The sequence below is a fragment of the Brachyhypopomus gauderio genome, chromosome 19 (genome assembly GCF_052324685.1).
Source record: "Brachyhypopomus gauderio isolate BG-103 chromosome 19, BGAUD_0.2, whole genome shotgun sequence".
Classification (NCBI taxonomy): Eukaryota; Metazoa; Chordata; class Actinopteri; order Gymnotiformes; family Hypopomidae; genus Brachyhypopomus; species Brachyhypopomus gauderio.
In genome coordinates, this window is record NC_135229.1 from 14,621,917 (window position 1) to 14,643,283 (window position 21,367).

The window sequence follows — 21,367 nt, forward strand, 5'->3', positions numbered from 1 at the left end:
ACAATATCAAAACCCAGAACTTTCATTTTTACCTTTTACTTAGTCTGATTGTGTGATTTGTGTGTGACTTGTGTATTTGTCTGTATTTTGTGTAAGATTTTTCCAGTGATTGATGTTTATGTTATTTTTTGTTTTCCAATTCATGAGGATGACTTTTTTGCAATGACTAGCGACATTAGGATTGTTCTATTGTTTTGTGGTGTTGTGCTAATGGTTGATATGTCTCCTAGTAAGCATAATGAAGGTGTTGGATGAATTTGGGTATTTAGTGCTTGAGATAGATGAGTAGTGACTTAATTCCAAAACTGGTTAACTGGAGTGCAGTGCCACATAGCACGGATATAATTATCAACAGTGTTCTGATTGCAGTGTTTACAGTTTGGTGAGTTTGTGAATCCAATTTTATACATTTTGTATGTGGTATAGTGTACTCGGTGGATAACTTTATACTGGATTAGTTTTGTAAGTTAGTATTTGTGATAATGCTATAGTTATTATTACATATCTGGATCCAGAAGTTCGCATTAATAGTTATTGATAAATCATCTTCCCATTGCTTGTACGGTAAGCTAATGTTAAGATTTAATTGAGATATAATTTTATATATTTTGGATGTTTTATTTGCTGTAGTAATGTTAAGAAGTTCTGAGATTGGTATTGAGGGCTAGAGTAGTTGGATTGATTTTTGAACTGATGAGTGATTTTAACTGGTGATATTGTAAGAACTGAGTTCTTTCGATGCCGTATTTCTGGGTTATTTGTGGTAGTGACATTAATGTGGTATTGTTATACAGGTGTTTGAGGTGCGTGATTCCCTTACTAGTCCATGATATATAGTTTAATGTTTTTTTATTAATTGTAAAGTCCGGGTTATTCCAGATGGGTGAATGGATGGTTGGTGTTAGTGCCGAGTTTGTTAGTTTCTGAAAATTCCACCAGGCTGTCAGAGTTGTAGCCACAGTTGTATTATAAAAGCATGGGTGATGTTTAATTGTTTGGCTGATAAATGGTAAATTGTATATCTGTATATCTTTACATAGTGCTTGTTCTAAATCAGTCCACGATCTATCTGTACTATTAGGTTTTATCCATTTTAATATATATTGTAATTGATTTGCCAGGTAATAATTGTGGAAATTTGGTGCCTCTAGACCGCCATATGATTTCGAATTCTGTAACGTTGTGAGTTTGATTCTAGCTGGTTTATTCTTCCAATAATAATCAGTTATTGTGGTATTTAAAGTCTGAAACCAAGTGAGTGGGGGCTGAATGGGAATCATTGAAAATAAATAATTAATTTTTGGTAATATTGTTGTCACGTTGAGGACCCCGGCCCCTCCCTTTTGGGCGTGTGTCAACGTTGTCCACGTGCTTTGTCTGCGCCAGTGGATATCCGTGGTTGGGGTTATGTCATGTGATTAATAAGTCTCACCTGTGACTTGTCTCGTAATCACGTGGGGCTAATGTGGTTTGTCTATTTAATGTGCGCTTGCGCAGTGTCCTGTGCTCGTCGTTGTCTATGGTTTACACATTGTGATTGAGTCCATGTTCTTCGTGCGCTTTGTGCGCTTTATTTGTAAATAAAGTACCGTGACGTCAGTAGACAAGGATTCTCGTGTCTCGTCCTTCGTCCAGCCCCGAGTGTCACAATTGTCATTTTAATCGTAGCAATTCTGCCAGCCAGTGAAAGAGGAAGTGTAATCCAGCGGTGAAGATTGTCATTTATTGTTTTAGTTAATTGGTTGTAATTAAGCTTGAACAATTCTGACAGCTGGGGAGATATCTTTATACCCAGATATGTGATGTAATTGGTACATACTGGGATAGGTAATGTTTTCAGTTCATTATCACATTTATTTATATTTATTGGGAGAATTGCAGATTTTGACCAGTTAATTGAGTACTCTGATATTATTGAATAAGTTTCAATTGTTTGAATTGTTTTTGTTATTGAAATATGTGGTTTTTGTAGAAATAGTAGGATATCGTCTGCATATAGACTGATTTTATGTTCCATGTTAGGTGTTTGGATTCCTTTAATGTTTGTGTTTTGTCGTATTGCTGCTGCTAGTGGTTCTATGAAGATAGAGAATAGATAAGGAGAGAGTGAGCATCCTTGTCTGGTCCCCCGGTGTAATGTGAAAGGTTGTGATATTACCCCGTTGGTGTTGACTGTAGCCTTAGGTGCAGTATATAAGATTTGTATCCAGTTAATACATGATTCTCTAAATCCGAGTTTATATAGTGTGGTAAATAAGAATTTCCAGTTTACTCTGTCAAAGGCTTTTTCTGCATCTAGGGTTACAATTGCTGTTGGTATGTTTCGGTGTGAGGTGTAGTCTATTATGTTCACTAATCTGCGCATATTTGTGGATGAGTGTCGACCTTTGAGAAAACCCATTTGATCCTGATGTATTAAATTATGAATTACTGTTTCTACTTTGTTGGCTAGCACCTTGCTGATTATTTTTGTGTCTGTATTCATTAATGATAATGGTCTGTAGATGGTTGGGTAGGGTCTTTGTTTGGTTTAAGGTGAAGGGAGATGATTTCCGTATTCATGTTTGTTGGAAGTTTTGCATTTTGTTTGATTTCTGTTATTGTTCTGTAAATCACATCATAAAGGTTTCTGAAACATGAGAGAGGTTACCAAGCCCAACTGCTGTTCAGTTAAGCTGAAATCTCCAGAAGAACTTGAGGGAACAATGTGGAGCCAGTGAGGAACTCCTAGATCCTCCATTCAAGGTTCTGGCTCAGAAAATGCAACCAAAGCTGTGAAGACTTAATCATACATTTGAGGGCTGTGCTGTCATTTGAGCAGCTTCTCAAGCACATGCAGGCAAGCTCTTGTGTGTCATGGCCATCAGCCACTGTAGTTCCACAGGCCAGTGGACATAATGAAGACAGCAGTGGGGAACCGTCAGGGCCCTCTACGCCCTCTCAGAGGGCCTAAAATATTCTTAAAACATTATATATATAATTATCCAGTTTTATTTTATCTACTTACAGTTTTACAATCGACATCTAAACAATTACAAAAATATAAGCAAATAAATCATTCAACCGTGTCTATTCAATCTGTGTTGGAAGGTGAGGGGTTAAGTGGAAGCCTGTGAGCCTGTGTTTCCCCCTATCAGGACTGTGATGCCCGCTGTTCATTTACAGAGGGCCTGGCAATTATAATTCAGTGCAATACCAGTTTCAAATGACAGTAAAATTGACCAATCATATCTTCCCTCTTAGTGGGCGGGCTTAACTGTATGACAATTTCCGCCCGCTGTGGCGACGCTAGCTGTCGTTAGCGTACCACCGCTAGCTAGTTTCGATTCATTCCTTTGATGCCCTTGTGCGCGTTGTTTACATATTCTGCTTCCGAGAACCACGAAGCTGTGAACCTTATTTTGTTTGGAAACTTATTTTGCTTAACAAGTTATCTAGTTATTATTGCGTTTCTAAAGCTATACTGTCGTCTCGGTTTTTTCTTTATTCTTCATTGCAGTTTATTAGGAGAGAGAAAATTTTTATGTACAGTTCAAATTACAATTATAACAATATGCAAAGTGATAATTATTGGGGTTAGGTGGACCAAGAAAAGAGGGGGAGAGAAAGAATAAAAAGGGAAAAGACAGAAGGGCAGGGGGAAAAAAAAACCAATAATAATTTAATCTGTTTCCAAAATGCATCAGTAGAGGGTTTTCCATCCACCGAGTTTTTGCGCATTTTGAAAATGCGCATGAAAAAAGCTGGATAGAAAAAGTCCAAAATTCGAAAAAAATGCCCCAAATATCGCAAAAAGATTTTTACGCTAGGAGGAGGTAGAAAAGTTAGACTATCGCATCGCCAAAATTCGGAAAAACTGGATGGAAAAGGGTTTTTCGCATAAACGATGACGTATCATGCCTCAAGTCATGTGGTTCTGTACATGATCGCAATGTAAAGATGGCAAATGCATACAAAACAGTTCTGGAGAGAGCAAAAATTGAATTTAACTTCTCCATGTATAGAAAAGAAAAAGAAAAAAATGTTTCAAAACCTCAACGTGCAAAAATGCGTAACTGCCAGATGGATGTAAAAACCGCAATTGTTTGGCGTCCTCTCACGTGATGTAAAGTTTATTCGCATAACTGTAATGAATGGAAACAAGGCTTAATTCGCATTGTTTTCTGCCGAAACTGCGCATTATTTTTTCGAAAGATTTGGATGGAAACCCGGCTAATGACTGCTTGAGGAAGCTGTTCTACTTTGATACTTGAAGAAAAAAATCATGCTCAATAAAATGTAGGCTACTCGTGTTCAACGGTTTATTCAGTTAACCATGAATTTGTAAGCCTACATACTGTACATTAAATAACATGTTTATTCAGCTAAACATGATATTTGAAATGTAAGCCAACATTTAGTACATTTAACCTCACGGACGTAATTTTCAAAAGTCAGTTTTGGTCCTCTAGTTTTAACGCTTAAAAAGAAATATTTAAATAGTGACGAATCTAGCGCTAGGACCATGCAGAAAACGACCGCTCCGAGCTCCGCTCCGGTAACACTTTACGTTCCTAAAAATGAATTTTCCATGAAGCAAACCTGGCGACTTCGTGGCTGCATCCATATAAAAACACGTACGATTTGTAATTCGTTCTCGCCCCTACTGTGCAGTTTGGTTAGGAATACAGCCAAGCTAAACTATCAAGTTGAAAGTCATCATAGTTTGCTTACCCATTTTGACCCAGTTCCCAACCCAACTTTAAGAATAGATTAACGGCGATAATTTTATATCGCCCGATAAGAGTATCAAATTAACGACCGCCGTTAACAGCCCACCACTAATATATATATATGTATATATATATATATAAACACAACCAGCTCGAATGACCACAGCAAAGTAAAGCAGAAAGTGTACCCAAGACATTTAGCACAAATGACGTGATGTATGTGTGAGTGTGTGTTTATGTGTAACCTAGTTGTGCAACATAGGATAAATGTACAGAATGTACTTACCAGCAAGGGTAGAAAGCTGCGACAACATTCCCCCAGAGGCCAGAGGCAGGCAGAGAGAGACCCCGGAATCCCACCTGCCCACGGCCCCCCCAGGTTTAATGGTCACGGTTTGCTACTGAAAGAGAGCCTGTGGGAAGTGTTTGACTAGGGTATGTGAAACCACCCAGGAACAGTGTGTCACACTAATGTGATGAACCTAGTGTTGAGATTCAGCACCATCTCTCAGCCCCATATCTACCCAGAGGAGATGACCCTCAAGATTACTGGACCCCACACACCACAATAACCCCTCATCTGTTCCAGCTGGCCAAGATACATGTAGACAGATGTAAATTGCAGAAACTCTGAGAATTTTTCAGGGACAATCAACACAACATCCATGTTTATGAATTGTGGGAGGAAACCCACACATACACAGTGAGAACATGGAAACTCCACTCAAGCAGGGACTTGAACCCAAAGACCTCAGGGCTGAGAGGCAAACGTGCTAACCACCAAGACCCCATGCTGCCCAAATTAAAGTGCAGTGTCCATCCTAATCCCAAGATATTTGATTGGTAATCAAACAAGCAAATAATTACTTACCTGGTCCCAGTAAGCAGGACATGAAGCATGCTGCTCATGGGGAATGAGCCTCAGGCAACCTGTGAATCTGGCTGTTTAAAAGCAAAGATGAGTTTCATCATCTAACAGAAAAAAGATGAGCTAATGATAGTGAATGGGAGAATATTGTGACGGTGCTAGGTATGCAGACTGACCGGCCCTGCCCTCATCAGAGAGGATGCTGGGCAATGTGTGGAGAAGGGAGAATAGTTATAGACATTACTAAATTAAAGTGTTAATTGATATTCAGTTGTTATGTTGTTGGAAGTTATGGTGGCATGGGGAACACGCTCGGGGATACTGAAGTGTGAGATCAATATTTTTTTTTATCAGTAACGTGAGGGCGTTCAAATAGAGCAACGTAAAACTACTTAGGTCAAAATTTACTCGAGTAAAAGTAAAAATTACATATTTCAAAAACTACTCAGAAAATTACAAATTACTCATAAAAAGTACTCAATTACAGTAACGTGAGTAAATGTAATTCGTTACTTTCCACCCCTGCTTAATATGCCGTGTTTCCAGTTAGATTTGAGGTATAAAATGATGTTGAGTCAGGCTAAAATCTGGTTCTTCTCTTAGGGAGCGACCTATTCTTCATTATGCATTTGTTATTTCTCTGGCCCACCATCAATAAGGCCTTCAATAAGCCTCTGAAACTGCCACTTTAAATTTGTTCACCTATATGCCCACTGCTCAGTATGCCATGTTGTGTGCTGGTATTTCTTCTTCCGCTTCTTTTGTGTTCGAGAACAGCATTTCTGTGTTTTTAGTTTTCAAATCTAAGAATTTGTTTCATTACGTTAGAAATGCTGACAAATTCAATCATCATGTACAAATTGCATACAATTGGAACGACTTGAAATAGAAACCATTTTACAAAAGGAATGCTTTAATTATATTTTTATATTTTTTCTACATTCACAAAATCAGTATGGGAAACAATAACCTCTTAATGTATGCTCCTATGCTCGTTTGTTTAATCTCTCTTTTAAAAAAACACACCCTTTTTGAATAAGGAACCAACTTCAGCCGCCAATTAAGGAGCAGCAATTAAGTAACCAAACGAATCTGAAATTGTGAATAAGTAACCAACTTCAGCGTCATAAATATTTTGCAAAGGTTTTTGTTGATATTTTATGTAAAATTGTAATTCTTAATATTTCCAGAAGTAACTGTTACTGAATTATATTTTCTCATTGTAACTGTAATGAATTACAGTTACACTTTTTTTGTAATTAAATCACGTAAAGTCGTTACATGTAATTCGTTACTCCCCAACACTGGTCACTAATACCAACTGCTTGTGTACTGCCATTTCTTGATGAGGCAGGTAAGAGTTCTGTCGCCATCTAGTGGTCACACCAGTCATTTCAGCACGCATTGGAGGACATTGTCACTGAAAATGTGTGTGTGTGTGTAATAATCTATCCATTTAATCTACTGCAGTTTGTTCCCAACATTTCAGCATACTGCAGCCCATCGGTTCAGCACCATACATTTAGCAGATGCTCTTATTCATAGCTACTTACAAAGTGTTCACAGAATACATCCTAGTAGCATAGATATGTCAGAATTCAACATACCCTTGAACCAGACTACTAAACTACAGGAATCAATGCCATTACCTAGTGTAAATAAACACAGATTCAACCATAAACAACATGAATTACAACTGAAACCTAGAAGTATAAATAACTGTAGATAAATAAACATACAATGTAAAGTACAAGGACAAGTGTTATCTGCAGTGTCAGCGCTCAGTTAAGTACTCATTATTTCAGACACTCTCACTCTCTTTCTCTCACACTGTTTATAAATGCTTTTCTTTTCTCAATCTGTCGTGATCTAATGAAAGTGAATGAATGAATGTTCGATTTATATAGCGCCTTTCTGAATACCTAAGGCGCTTTACAATTTAACACAAGTACAAGTCACAGACAACCAATCACACACCGGCGAGAAGTGGCAGCCAATCGCACACAGCGTTCTCTCTAGCGGGATCCACACCCCCTGGGGGACTGAATGGGGTGCAGGAAGGGGAGAGAGGACAGACCCTAGTGGCAGAGCACCATCCACCACTGGGCACACAAGCATACACTCACTCAGACAACAACTTTTTATTGAACAGAGAGACACAGACACACACTGTTACGTACCCCGTCTAGGTAGGGACTAGTAACAGAGAAAATGATAGTGATGAACCGGTATATGATAACCTGTGACGGCCAAATGTCCAAAAACACCCACAGAGAGAGACCAAATTGAATAGTTGAAAGATGTTTTATGTAGTATGTAAATATATAGGATGTATATTGAATGACATGAATATTAACACCAGGTAAACTTCAGGTTGACCCTCACTGAAAACGAAAACGAACAACAAAAGAAAACCCACTAACACCGGGACTACTAATAAACCCGTCTCAAACAAACGTGAAACAAAAACACAATGTCTCTCCTAACTCCCTGACTAATCAAACACACAGAACCAAACCCATAAACCAGAAACAAAACAGCCAGTCACCCTTACTACTGGTGCAATAGATTATATAAACAGAAATATACAAATGTAGACAGCAACTAGAACGAACCAACAATCGAATTATCAAATCTCAGAAATCTCAGAATAAGCACAAAAGCGAGGCGTAGCCTGCTTCGTCCATGTCCACATCCACCTTTTATGCTTCTTTTCCATCTTCCTCCGTCGTCACGGTAAGCCGCATCAGGTGTGGAAGGTGAAGAACGGACGGCCCCTGTAAACAGTCTTAAAGGGGCAGACTCACAAATACAGGCATAGCAGACAATATGACAAAATGCACAACACACAATATGACTGAGGTCATAACAACACTCAGGGAGAATTTGTCAGTGACTGCCAATATACAAAACCTCCATGTTTTTGGACTGTGGGAGGAAACCAGAGATCCCAGAGGAAACCCACGCAAACACAGGGAGAACACGGAAACTCCACTCAGATAGGGACTTGAACCCAAGACCCCAGTGCTGATAGGCAAACGTGCCACCAAGCCACCATGTTGCCCATTTAAGTTCTCCTGCTAAATTTTCAAATATTAATATATATACATATTAATGCCTTATCGTGGGGTCAGCATTCCTATGCTCCCTGATACCAGGATTGACAATTAGCATAAAGGAAAATTCAGGACTGTTGTACCAAATCACTCCCCTTTGGTGAGTCTGTGTAGAGAGATATGTGTGTGTGCAGTGGCGTATTATTATCATTTTACTGAGGTCGGTTTGAAATGATCTTTTGAAAACCTGAGCGATTAAAAACAATGCCCTGAAATGAGCCACCACCTCACACACACCCGACCTCTCTCTTCCTTTAACACCAGATGCGCTGCAGCAGCAGTTCAGTTCAACGAGTGGAAGGAAGCGTCTTCAGCACAGCACACACGCTCACAGATAGACTTCTTCTCCCGTGCCCACCAGCCAGGTCACATACACATCAAGTCAAATCGTACCGTTTGCCCTCTAAGCCCAACGTGAAATATTTTCTTGTGCAGTTAAATGTCTCATACAGCACCAAACTACTAAGCATTTTAAGCCGATGGTCACCTGATAAACTAGTCGCACTAGCCCAAATCAATGATAGATAACGTGAGGACGACCACATACAAATAATTAAGGTAGAGTTTGCAAATCTATGTGTTAAGCTGAACGTTTTCTGTTGTATAGGTTTTGTTAGGCAACATAAATTAACACATTCGTTTGTGAAAGAAGAAACGGGAAGTTCCCCATTACCTGTGAAAAATGCCCATCTGCATTCATGTAATGACAACATTCAGTAGCCTATAACTCCTTCTCCTAATTTTTGGTCTTTATACTGTCTTAATTGTAGGCCTGTATTGATTTACTAATTGCAAAATATATGCAACAAGGCCTGCAGACAGTGGAGGGTAAACAGAAGTTAACTGAAGTACTTAACATTGACTGTATATAGTTAATATTGGATATGAATTATATCAGTTGGCTGCGTGACTTTTTTCCATTGAAAACTCACGTTTAGAGAATGTTATAAATAAAAGTCAAAATTCATTCAACTTGTGCTTGTAATTTTTTTTTATAAAGTATAATGAAGTGTTCCACGTGTGCTTCACAACCAACCCCCCCCCCCCCCCCCCCCCCCCCCCACCGAGCACTTGCCCCCCAAAATGTCTGTGCACGCCACTGTGTGTGTGTGTGTGTATGTGTGTGTGTATCACCAAACAAAAGAAGAGGATCATTTCATTTCACATAAAACTCTGAGTTCATTCCTACAGTTCATGTCCAGCCACATGTAGCCTTCATCTCGTGTTTCTATGGCGCCACACTGGTGAGACAGGGGAAGCTCTGGCTGTCTCCCTCCCTTCCAGTTGGTCCAAGATCCCACAACCATCCCATTGGACCAAATCCAGAACCCAAAGAGTCGGCTCTGTCTAAGCCCCACCCACACAGGTCCAGAGACGTTATTCCTTCTGAGTTCAGACTCCACTTCTTTCTGGTCGAGGTCAGACTCAATGCGTAGGAGACCAGACCTGTTACCTTCCTGACAGTAGTCCAGAGCTTTCTCCCAGATCATACTGTCCTCACTCACATGGATGGACGCTGACAGAGACACAAACACCAGAGACACGTCTTCATTCTACTGATCTAGACTGCAGAGAACATTTTAGTGTTGGTAACATCAATCACTTACTGTTGTAGCACAGAGCAGAGGCAGAATCATTACACGCTGCTGGAGACCATTCATCCTTCATCAGTTTTACACAATCATATGGCTGAGGGACACGAGATCTCCAGTTCCTGTAGGTGGAGAGACCTCCATCAGCCCACTCCCAGTCATCACACAGCAGGCCGATCCAGAAGGGGGTGGTGCTGTTCTTCCCATTCAGATTCACCTCTTCATTTTGCTCCTGATCTCTGATGCTGACCAGATCAGTGTATTTCTCCCTGCAGTATCTCTGGGCTTCATACCAGGACATTGGCTCAAGCACTAACTGATAACTGAACATGGCTCTAATAACATCTGTAGAGGTCAAAGGTAAACACAGTTTATTTATGTTTATGCAATTCAAGTTATGAGGTAGATATGAATGAGGATTTTATCAGTTCCAGTCAGGTTGTTACCATATTTATAGCACATGAAATCTCTTTTCTCTGAGCATTCATGTGTGTCCCATCCACCATCATCGTTCATGACAGCACAGTGGGCCTCTGCACTACAGCTCCTGTTCTCTCTCATGTTTATGAACACGACTGCATCACCATTAGACCATTTATAACTGGGCTGACTGTGGTGGAGCCCAATCCAGGCAGCACATAATCCAGCCTCCTCAATCAGATTAGCCAGTACACTGTTGTCTTCCTCACTGTACACAGTGACGAGGTCGGTGTAGTTTCTTCTACAAGCTGTCTGAGCCTCAGACTGAGTCAGACTCTCATCCACAATAATGTGGAATGTTCTGAGACGACTTCCACCTGCAGCAGAAAAGACTGGAAAAGTTTCTCTTCTTAGTGACTCAGTGATGAAGTGATGTTCTTCTATGTTCTGATTAGAAACTGTCAGGAATGTTCTCCAGTGCTTTGGGCGTGTGTTGTGATACCTGTGGCATTACTGTGGTAGCACAGAGCAGATTGACCATTACCACAAGGCACTGAGTGCCATTTCCCTCCTAGCAGTGTTGTACAGTCTCCTGTTGTCTGAGGCTGATCAGTCTCCCAGTTCCTGTAGGTGGAGAGACCTCCATCAGCCCACTCCCAGTCATCACACAGCAGGCCGATCCAGAAGGGGGTGGTGCTGTTCTTCCCATTCAGATTCACCTCTTCGTTTTGCTCCTGGTCTCTGATGCTGATCAGATCAGTGTATTTCTCCCTGCAGAATCTCTGGGCTTCATACCAGGACATTGGCTCAAGCACTAACTGATAACTGTGGCACGAATCTGCAGTCATTAAATAATTAACAAAATGATCCTTAATTATATGTTTAGAGTTAAAGGTGAAGATATCAATAATTATAGTATTTAATATTATTAAAACTTCTATAGTAAATATTTACCTTGTTTATAACACGTAAAATTCTTTTTCTGTGTGCAGTTAACACACTCCCATGAACCCTCAGCCGTCATAGCAACACAGCAGCTCCATGTCCCACAGTCTTGTATTGAGTCTCTGAATGTAACTGCATCACCATTAGACCATTTATATCTGGGCTGACTGCGTTGGAGCCCAATCCAGGCAGCATATAAACCAGCCTCCTCAATCAGATTAGCCAGTACACTGTTGTCTTCTTCACTGTACACAGTGACGAGGTCGGTGTAGTTTCTTCTACAAGCTGTCTGAGCCTCAGACTGAGTCAGATTCTCATCCACAATAATGTGAAATGTTCTGAGACGACTTCCACCTGCAGCAGAAAAGACTGGAAAAGTTTCTCTTGTTAGGTGAGGTGATACGTGTTTATGTTTACACAACCCAAACGACACCCAGTCATGGTAGCACCCACCTTTCATCTGATGTTAGACAAGCAGACACGCTACGATGTAGACACACTTCAGAGATGTTAACGATCAACATTTGTAGGCCAGACACAGATGTCTGCGTGTTATCAGGCGTGTTATCAGACGTATCAGACATGATATCAGGCGTGGTATCAGATGTGGTATCAGCGGTATCAGACATGATATTAGGCGATACCTGGCAAATCAGCTTAAGAAATTGGGGCACCTGGCAGGTTACAGTATGCACGTCTGCTCTCATAGCGCTAGCTGTGATACTAGTATGTACTAGAGGTGTCTTCAACTAAGCATTTTCATAGTGGAATCAGGGGTTTTTTTATCTAGAGCGCCTTAAACGGGATCCCGTTCTCATTCAGGACCTTTTTCCACTTCAAAGTAAAAACCTAAAACACTCAGATAAATGAATAAACATGGTAGGTTGGCTTTATTCAGCTTTTATTTATTTACTTATTTATTTTTTAATGAAACGTTAGAGAACATTAACAAAAAAAAGTCACCGTCAGTGCGCATATCGAACTGTCACAGGCACTGTGCAAAATGTCAAAAATATTTTAAATAAAATATGCCTGCCTGAAAAAATAAAAAAAAATGTCACAAAACAGCAAAAAAAATTTGAAGTAAAGGTTCAAGTAACGGGGTTTAAAAAGCAAACAACAACAAAAAATGTTTATAGGCCTACTTGCCGAGACGCACCGCGACGAGACGACACAACTGAAATGACAAACGGCTGAACTGTTTTTTTTTCGCCTTACACGTTTTAAATGGTATGCCATGTTGGTTGTTGTCGTGTGAAATGAAAGACGTTGATGACATAACTTGCACTTTACTTTGTTTGATTCATCGTTATCTTTTTCAAAACACTCCCACACTTTTGAAGTTTTTTTAGTAGCCATTATAATCTCGGTAGACGCTGACTATCCTGTAGCGTGTTCAGCTCCGCTCATTTGGATTGTGCAACTGCAGGGTGTGATTTATTAATGTGTAGTAAGGAAGATGCCTATTGTTAATGCGCACACATCATTTAAAAATATTTATTAACAGAAATTAGGTTTTAAATGATTTTATTTGACAAAAGGCTATATATAACGAAAACAAAGACATTTCATGTAACAACTAATGCTTAGCAGCATCCTTGGGCACCCCCATGCAGTTAGAATGGTACAGAGGGTATAGTTGACTATAGTCGAATCAGCGACTATTGCAGGTCACCCCTAGTACAGACATAAAAATAAATTTATTATAATTTTTTATAAATAATTTTTAAAAACTAGTCAAAAACTTCACTTAAATATGTGTACGTGTGTACAGGAGTGTTGGGAATTATATTTTAATCCCTTCATATTTTGTGTGACGCTGGAAGGAGGAGGCACAACGAGCATCGAAGAGTGCAACATAAAACGTTTAATAATCACACACACACACACGTGAAGCTCTGTGCGGAGGGCAAGCAAAAACACCACACTCACACAGGCACGAAACTTTAGACAAAGACGAGCACAAGACCTTGCGCGAACGCACATTATATAGGTGATTAACATATACTCTCGTGATCTCGAGACAAGGCACAGGTGAGACTACGAACACGCTCACAGACAACCCACACCCACGGAACTACAAACATGGACATAACTGCACGCAGACGACATAACGACACGCCCACAGGGAAGGGTCCGGAGCTGTGACCGTGACATTTTGTTTACATTACAGTATTAATCAAGCAGCTTATCATAATACTTATATAGTTTAACTGTTCTTAAAGTATTAATTAAATTTCTTATATTAATCACTTTGTTTTGCTTACATTATTAATCAAATTGTATATGATCAAGAATGTTTGTGAAAATGCTTGTAAGGTCTCTTTCACATTCTAGGTGTTTGCAGTGTTTGTTAAAAACAGAATGTGTAAAATGAGTCTCTGTAAGTCAGTTTGACCAGGTCAGCAAGTGAAGAGCACTCTTCCAAAGTAGGGAAGAAAACAGCTGTAGGTTTAACGTATGGAATGTGGTCCTATGTTTAGCAGGAAAGAGAGCATGCCTGAAATCATATAAAATGGGGGAGAAGCAGACAGGTGTTAGAGCTGCACATGGGGTGACACGAATAGGCTTAGGGTGTTGCATTGTGAGCTCTCCAGAGATCTCTGTAATTAATATTTGTTTACTTTTAATAAAAGGTTCAAGACAAGACTGGTAATGTTTTTTCTTGCAATCAACGAAACATGCTGCGCTAAGGTAAGAGAAGATTAAAAGCGCGATAGGAGATAATACAGTGTGTTTTGTTTAAGTCCTCACTGTTGAGTTGTTAATTTTATAAGCATTAGATTTTCCTGACATGTAGGCCTACATATTTCATCATATTTCATCAGTTGTCATGAAGGTTTTCTTCAGTAAAATGTTACACCACCTTCTCCTGTCAGCTCTGGTGGGTGGAGGCTCCACTGTGGAGATGAGTGTACTGCACCATCTCTGGAACAGCAGGGCTAGTGTCCCATCATGCCTCAGTGAGATGAGGAGGTCAGTAAACAGGTGTGTCAGGGCAGTGAGACAGGGGCACTCAGCTCCGACTGGTCATGTGGTTACAAGTACACAAAACCAGACAGACACCACTTAAAATGACATACATTAAGTCTTTCAAATTAACAGCTATTAGCCTCCACCCATTCATATTAGCATGTTAGCTCTTACTTTAAAAACATGGACACTGAAGCTAGTAAGAGATGGCAGTCCTGTAGAGTGAACGAAGCTGTGTAAGCAGAAAGAGAAGGCCAAAACTAGCACAGAGATGGGGAACTTGTGAGAACTTTTGTTACATGAGTATGCTCTTACTTGTGTACAGCACTGTGGCCAATGACATTGAATTTAAAGTGCTCTTTAAATAAAATTTGAGTTGAGTTGACTTGAGCTTTGAGTGTTAATAGATCACTGGACCAATCCATTTTCTTTTCATACTTTAAATAAACTTTATTTGAATTTAATATCTTAGCCATGCCTTTGACTGTTTTTATCCAACACTAAGATTCAAATTTCAACAATAGTACTAATCACACCCAGGATGAGATTAGAGGTGAGACCTGCATTTACACTCCCACAGTGGGGTGTACAGAAGGAGACAATGCTGCCGTGTGAAAGGCCTTTTACATTTTTTTAATTTTAGGTTTTTTTTTTTATTCCTACATTTGTTTTTAGTTCATTTCATGTTCATTAAAATTTTTTACATTTCTAGTTATTTTCTCTAGTTCCTTAAACATGGAAATATGGTTAAAATATGCTATACATGTAAAGCTAATTATTATAGTTAATTTCATTATTGTGGTTCTCATTATTATTACTATTAGTAGTAGTAGTAGTGGTAGTAGTAACATTAGTAGTTTTCAGAAACTCCACCTTAAATCAACTCCCACAGTGGAGAATGCAAGGAGACCTACATTTACACTCCCACAGTGGAGAATGAGAGACCTGCATTTACACTCTCACAGTGGAGAATGAGAGACCTACATTTACACTCCCACAGTGGAGAATGAGAGGAGACCTGCATTTACACTCTCACAGTGGAGAATGAGAGACCTGCATTTACACTCCCACAGTGGAGAATGAGAGACCTACATTTACACTCTCACAGTGGAGAATGAGAGGAGACCTGCATTTACACTCTCACAGTGGAGAGTGAGAGGAGACCTGCATTTACACTCCCACAATGGAGAGTGAGAGGAGACCTACATTTACACTCCCACAGTGGACAGTGAAAGGAGACCTACATTTACACTCTCACAGTGGAGAGTGAGAGACCTACATTTACACTCTCACAGTGGAGAGTGAGAGGAGACCTGCATTTACACTCCCACAGTGGAGAATGAGAGACCTACATTTACACTCTCACAGTGGAGAATGAGAGGAGACCTACATTTACACTCCCACAGTGGACAGTGAAAGGAGACCTACATTTACACTCTCACAGTGGAGAGTGAGAGACCTACATTTACACTCTCACAGTGGAGAGTGAGAGGAGACCTGCATTTACACTCCCGCAGTGGAGAGTGAGATTAGACCTACATTTACACTCTCACAGTGGAGAATGAGAGGAGACCTACATTTACACTCCCACAGTGGAGAGTGAGATTAGACCTACATTTACACTCTCACAGTGGAGAATGAGAGGAGACCTACATTTACACTCTCACAGTGGAGAGTGAGAGGAGACCTACATTTACATTCCCGCAGTGGAGAGTGAGATTAGAACTGCATTTACACTCCCACAGTGGAGAATGAGAGGAGACCTACATTTACATTCCCGCAGTGGAGAGTGAGATTAGACCTACATTTACACTCTCACAGTGGAGAATGAGAGGAGACCTACATTTACACTCCCACAGTGGAGAGTGAGATTAGACCTACATTTACACTCTCACAGTGGAGAGTGAGAGGATACCTACATTTACACTCTCACAGTGGAGAGTGAGAGGAGACCTGCATTTACACTCCCACAGTGGAGCAGAGGTGTCAATTCCAGGTTCAGAAAGTAAAAGTCCTCACCAGGATTTTGCTCAGGGTTCCTGGATTGTGTTGATTCCACTAATTTTACCTGGATTGCACTAATTAGAAAATCTAGCAAGCTTGAGCAAAATCCTGGGATGGACTTTTACTTTCTGAACCTGGAATTGACACCTCTGCAGTGGAGAGTGAGAGGAGACCTGCATTTACACTCTCACAGTGGAGAGTGAGAGGATACCTACATTTACACTCTCACAGTGGAGAGTGAGAGGATACCTACATTTACACTCTCACAGTGGAGAATGAGAGGAGACCTACATTTACACTCCCACAGTGGAGAATGAGAGGAGACCTACATTTACACTCCCACAGTGGAGAATGAGAGGAGACCTACATTTACACTCCCACAGTGGAGAGTGAGAGGAGACCTACATTTACACTCCCACAGTGGAGAGTGAGAGGAGACCTACATTTACACTCCCACAGTAGAGAGTGAGAGGAGACCTGCATTTACACTCCCACAGTGGGGTGTTCAGAAGGAGACAACACTGCTGTGTGAAAGGCCTTTTACATTTATTTTATTTTTTTATTTTAGGTTTCCTTTTTATTTTATTCCTACATTTGTTTTTAGTTCATTTCATGTTCATTAAACATTTCTAGTACATTTCTAGTTATTTTCTCTAGTTCCCTAAACATGGAAATATGGTTAAAACATGCTATACATGTAAAGCTAATTATTATAGTTAATTTAAATATTGTGGTTCTCATTATTATTACTATTAGTAGTAGTAGTAATGGTAGTAGTAACATTAGTAGTTTTCAGAAACTCCACCTTAAATCAGCTTTAAATTCACATGGATAATTGGGAACCAGCAGGTTTTCAGGAAATGTTATTAGTCAATATTTACCTGAGTGGAGAAGGAGAAGGAGACAGATGTTGGCCATGGTCATACCAAACCTTCACAACATCAACACCAACAACACCATCAGGCACTGAGATCCAACCTCACCCACAGATGTTTGGTGCTGAGGGGCAGCACACTGAACACACAACATATTCTGATTATCACACAGTAGTATTATCACACACTTCATAAAAACATTTTCTTAATAGAACAGCTATGTACTGTCAGTTGAATAACTACTATACAACCTTAACTCGGTTAGTTGAATAGAGAAAATCATAGAGCTACTTACCTGAAAATGCTGCTTACCTGAAAAGGTGTTAATATTGAATGGAGGTGGAACACTCAAATCACAGCCCTTTAAACATCATCCTGGTGACCTTGAGCAGGTGACATCAGAATGGTCCCGTGTTTAAAGTGAACATCAGAGGATAATCATCGTTGTGAGCGTTCACGAGGATAAACATCGTTGTGAGCTCTTTATTTCATCAGAAGATTAATGACAGCTGTTGCCTAGAGACCATGTGGCTATTACAGACCTTGTGGATTAATTATTAAACCCAACTGTATCACTTCTACCTGTAGGAGGACTGAAAGCTGATAGCAGGATCTATGATGAAGACTATCTGTCCTGGTCAATACACATATCAAGAGTTTCAAACATTTACAGGTGCTCAGTCTTAACAATGATGTACAAATAACTAGTGCCACATATAAAGAACAACGTAAAAAATGATTAATACACATAAACAACACATTACAATTCTATACAGTACAGTACAGTACACATTGGCCAGTATGGAGGTTTAGGCCTTCGGCTAATCACATAATATAACCATGTTGATTACCTGTTTTTTCTCAAGCCATTAAAACACCATGGTAATGAATGTGCTACACATCAATAGGTTGCTCATCAAAGATATTTCACACAATGAAGCAGATCCTAGTTTCTATCCATGGCCTCAACTAAAATTATAATGAAAAATTTAGTAAAAATGGCGTCTGGTAGAATATTTGTTTGTTTGACCATTTTTTAAAACTTCAAATCATTTCCTACTATTACACATACGCTGGCGTCTTCATTAGAAATGTTTGTTGTTGGAAACACCTTGAAGGTGAGTTGTCTCAAACGATTGCTCTTTTGCTAATGTTCCCAGTGGATAATCTTCCAACTCTTCATCAATGGATAGTTTCTGAGCACACAAATGTGCTGGCTGGACATTTTGACATGGCAGACAAAAGACACTGACACAGACATGCTACATACTGACACAGACATGCTACATCCTAACACAGACATGCTACATACTGACACAGACATGCTACATACTGACACAGACATGCTAAATACTGACAACTATGTGTGTGTCCACATGTTGACCACCTAATTCACCTCATTCATATCCAGATGACAGTGTTCCTGTGGTCAGAGGACCTGTGATGAACAGGATAGAACAGGATATGGCTAATAAAAATGTGTATACCATCAGATGGGCCACATTCACTAATCACACACCTATAAAACTCCTTAATAAATGTGTATACCATCAGTTGGGCTACATTCACTAATCACACACCTATAAAACTCCTTAATAAATGTGTGTACCATCAGATGGGCTACATTCACTAATCAAACACCTATAAAACTCCTTAATAAATGTGTATACCATCAAATGGGCTACATTCACTAATCACACACCTATAAAACTCCTTAATAAATTCACTAATAATAGTCCCTATACGTTGGCCAGAGTTTTGATACAAGGGCGATGTATCTAATGAGGTGGGATTATTCCTTGTGTACTATAAAATCTTCATCAGTGTAGAAGTGAAATATACTGCTAAAAAATAAAGGGAACACTAAAATAACACATCCTAGATCTCAATTAAGAAAAATCTTTGAAATCAGTTGAAAATCTCTCATTTCTACCTGTTGTCTGTTCCATTTGCACAAGAGCAGTTGAAATTGATTCACAATCAGTGTTGCTTCCTATCTGAACACGAAGTGTGGATGACTTGGAGTTACATTGTGTTGTTTAAGTGTTCCCTTTATTTTTTTGAGCAGTGTACATCTGAACAGAAGACACCAGCCACAGGCGCCACTGAGAAATGCACTTTAGACTTAAAACAAGAACTTACACTGTTTTGCAGAATATGCTCTGGATGTGAGACAGGGAAGAATGTTCGGATAATTTATAGATTTTTTTTAAGAAAAAAGGATGTAACAGCTGAATTTAACCAGGTAAGATGAAAGATGTGCAAAATATGTAAGAAATAATGTCCGTGTGTTCGACGGGTTCATGTCTGATCTGCATGATGCAAATCCTCTGATGGCCCTCGGCTCCGTGACATTCTCTCTGTGAGCAGGTCTGATTTCTTGGAGAAACATTTGCATATTATTTGCTTATCATCAGTTTCCCCTTTCCCACTGACTTCATTTCATGGCTATGATACGTAATTAAATGCAAAACTCTTATCGCTCTCATGTTTTGTATAAAGGACACACATTAAGGATTGTGTTAACAGGAGTGTTGCAATATGTCTTCACTTCAGGTTAGGAATCACTCTGTTTCAGTGGATATGGTCTGTGTGATTCAGATAAAAAGTAGAATTTCTGTTGAAATGTGAAATTTGCTAAATTCTATTAACACTATTAATATAATACTTTGTCATCTCACATACTTATTGTAATTGCAGAGTTCAAACAAACTTCATTATATCAACAAAATTAACAGAGTTAAACAAAACATGCAGATACAGCATTTAATAAGAATAGGTGTGATTGCAGCAGTAAAAGAACCTTATACATTATTATTGATCATTATTATTGATCATTGAGAATGTAATCTATGTTTAATGACTTTTTAAAAGTCTGTCTGTGTTTTGAATCTGAAATGTATCTTTTTAAAAAAAATAAAGAACCAGTAGTGGTTTATACAGGTTTAAATGCTGAGACTAGGCACACACTTTATCATTGTGAATCCTTAAATTTAGAAGCTGACATGTGGAGTCACCTGATGAGGTTTTACATGTGTAAGTGCTGCTGATGTGATGTGGTGTTGGAGAAAAAGTTCCAGATGTGAAGATCCCAGGGTATCCACATCTCCATTACAGCAAATGTAGTCTTGATTGAAATACTTCAGATTACCTTTTTATCTTAAAATTTACTTTTAATTGCTTTTGTAACCTTTTCAGAGAACACAAAGCTAACATATAAAACAAGTAGATTAAACAAAATGCAAATGATAGAAGATAAAATGTTATTCAACATGGAATCTAGAACAGAAAGGTATTAAAAACTGGAGTTGTGAAAACATTCTACATGAGCACAGTGACACAGCGGCTGCGTTAGAGAAGCAAATGTACATAAGCATGTAGAGAACACAGTACAAATGAAGCACCCCTGTACAGTATCAGATTATCATAACCCTAACACTAACCCCTAACACTAACCCCTAACCCTAACACTAACCCTTAACCCCTAACACTAACACTAACCCTTAACCCCTAACCATAACACTAACCCTTAACCCCTAACACTAACCCTTAACCCCTAACACTAACACTAACCCTTAACCCCTAACACTAACCCTTAACCCCTAACACTAACCCCTAACCCTAACACTAACCCTTAACCTCTAACCCTAACACTAACCCCTGACACTAACCCTTAACCCCTAACACTAACCCCTAACACTAACCCTAACACTAACCCCCTAACACTAACCCTTAACCGCTAACCCTAACACTAACCCCTAACATTAACCCTTAACCCCTAACACTAACCCCTAACACTAACCCCTACGCAGTATCAATGTCAGATCATCATATTTAGGTCACGTTATAATAATTGGATTTC

General features: G+C 39.4%; 1 protein-coding gene across 1 annotated transcript; it reads right to left on the reverse strand.

Annotated features, from left to right (window-relative positions):
• Positions 1-9,794: 9,794 nt before the first annotated feature.
• On the reverse strand, positions 9,795-12,603 carry LOC143483179 (macrophage mannose receptor 1-like). The gene is made up of 5 exons (XM_076981978.1): positions 11,663-12,603; positions 11,211-11,546; positions 10,735-11,100; positions 10,304-10,633; positions 9,795-10,212 (listed from the first exon to the last, which is right to left on the reverse strand). The coding sequence occupies exons 1-5, from the start codon at positions 12,111-12,113 to the stop codon at positions 9,848-9,850; spliced, it is 1,848 nt and encodes a 615-aa protein (XP_076838093.1). The 5' UTR covers positions 12,114-12,603; the 3' UTR covers positions 9,795-9,847.
• Positions 12,604-21,367: the final 8,764 nt, after the last annotated feature.

What these genes read in the sequence shown, in the direction of transcription:
- LOC143483179 (XM_076981978.1), bottom strand. Translation starts at nt 12,113, where the DNA reads ATGAAAGGTGGGTGCTACCATGACTGGGTGTCGTTTGGGTTGTGTAAA. An exon ending in TTTCATGTGCTATAAATATG is followed by an intron (nt 10,634 to 10,734) that starts GTAACAACCTGA and finishes TGACCTCTACAG; the next exon opens with ATGTTATTAGAGCCATGTTC. An exon ending in CTCTGCTCTGTGCTACAACA is followed by an intron (nt 10,213 to 10,303) that starts GTAAGTGATTGA and finishes TGTCTCTGTCAG; the next exon opens with CGTCCATCCATGTGAGTGAG.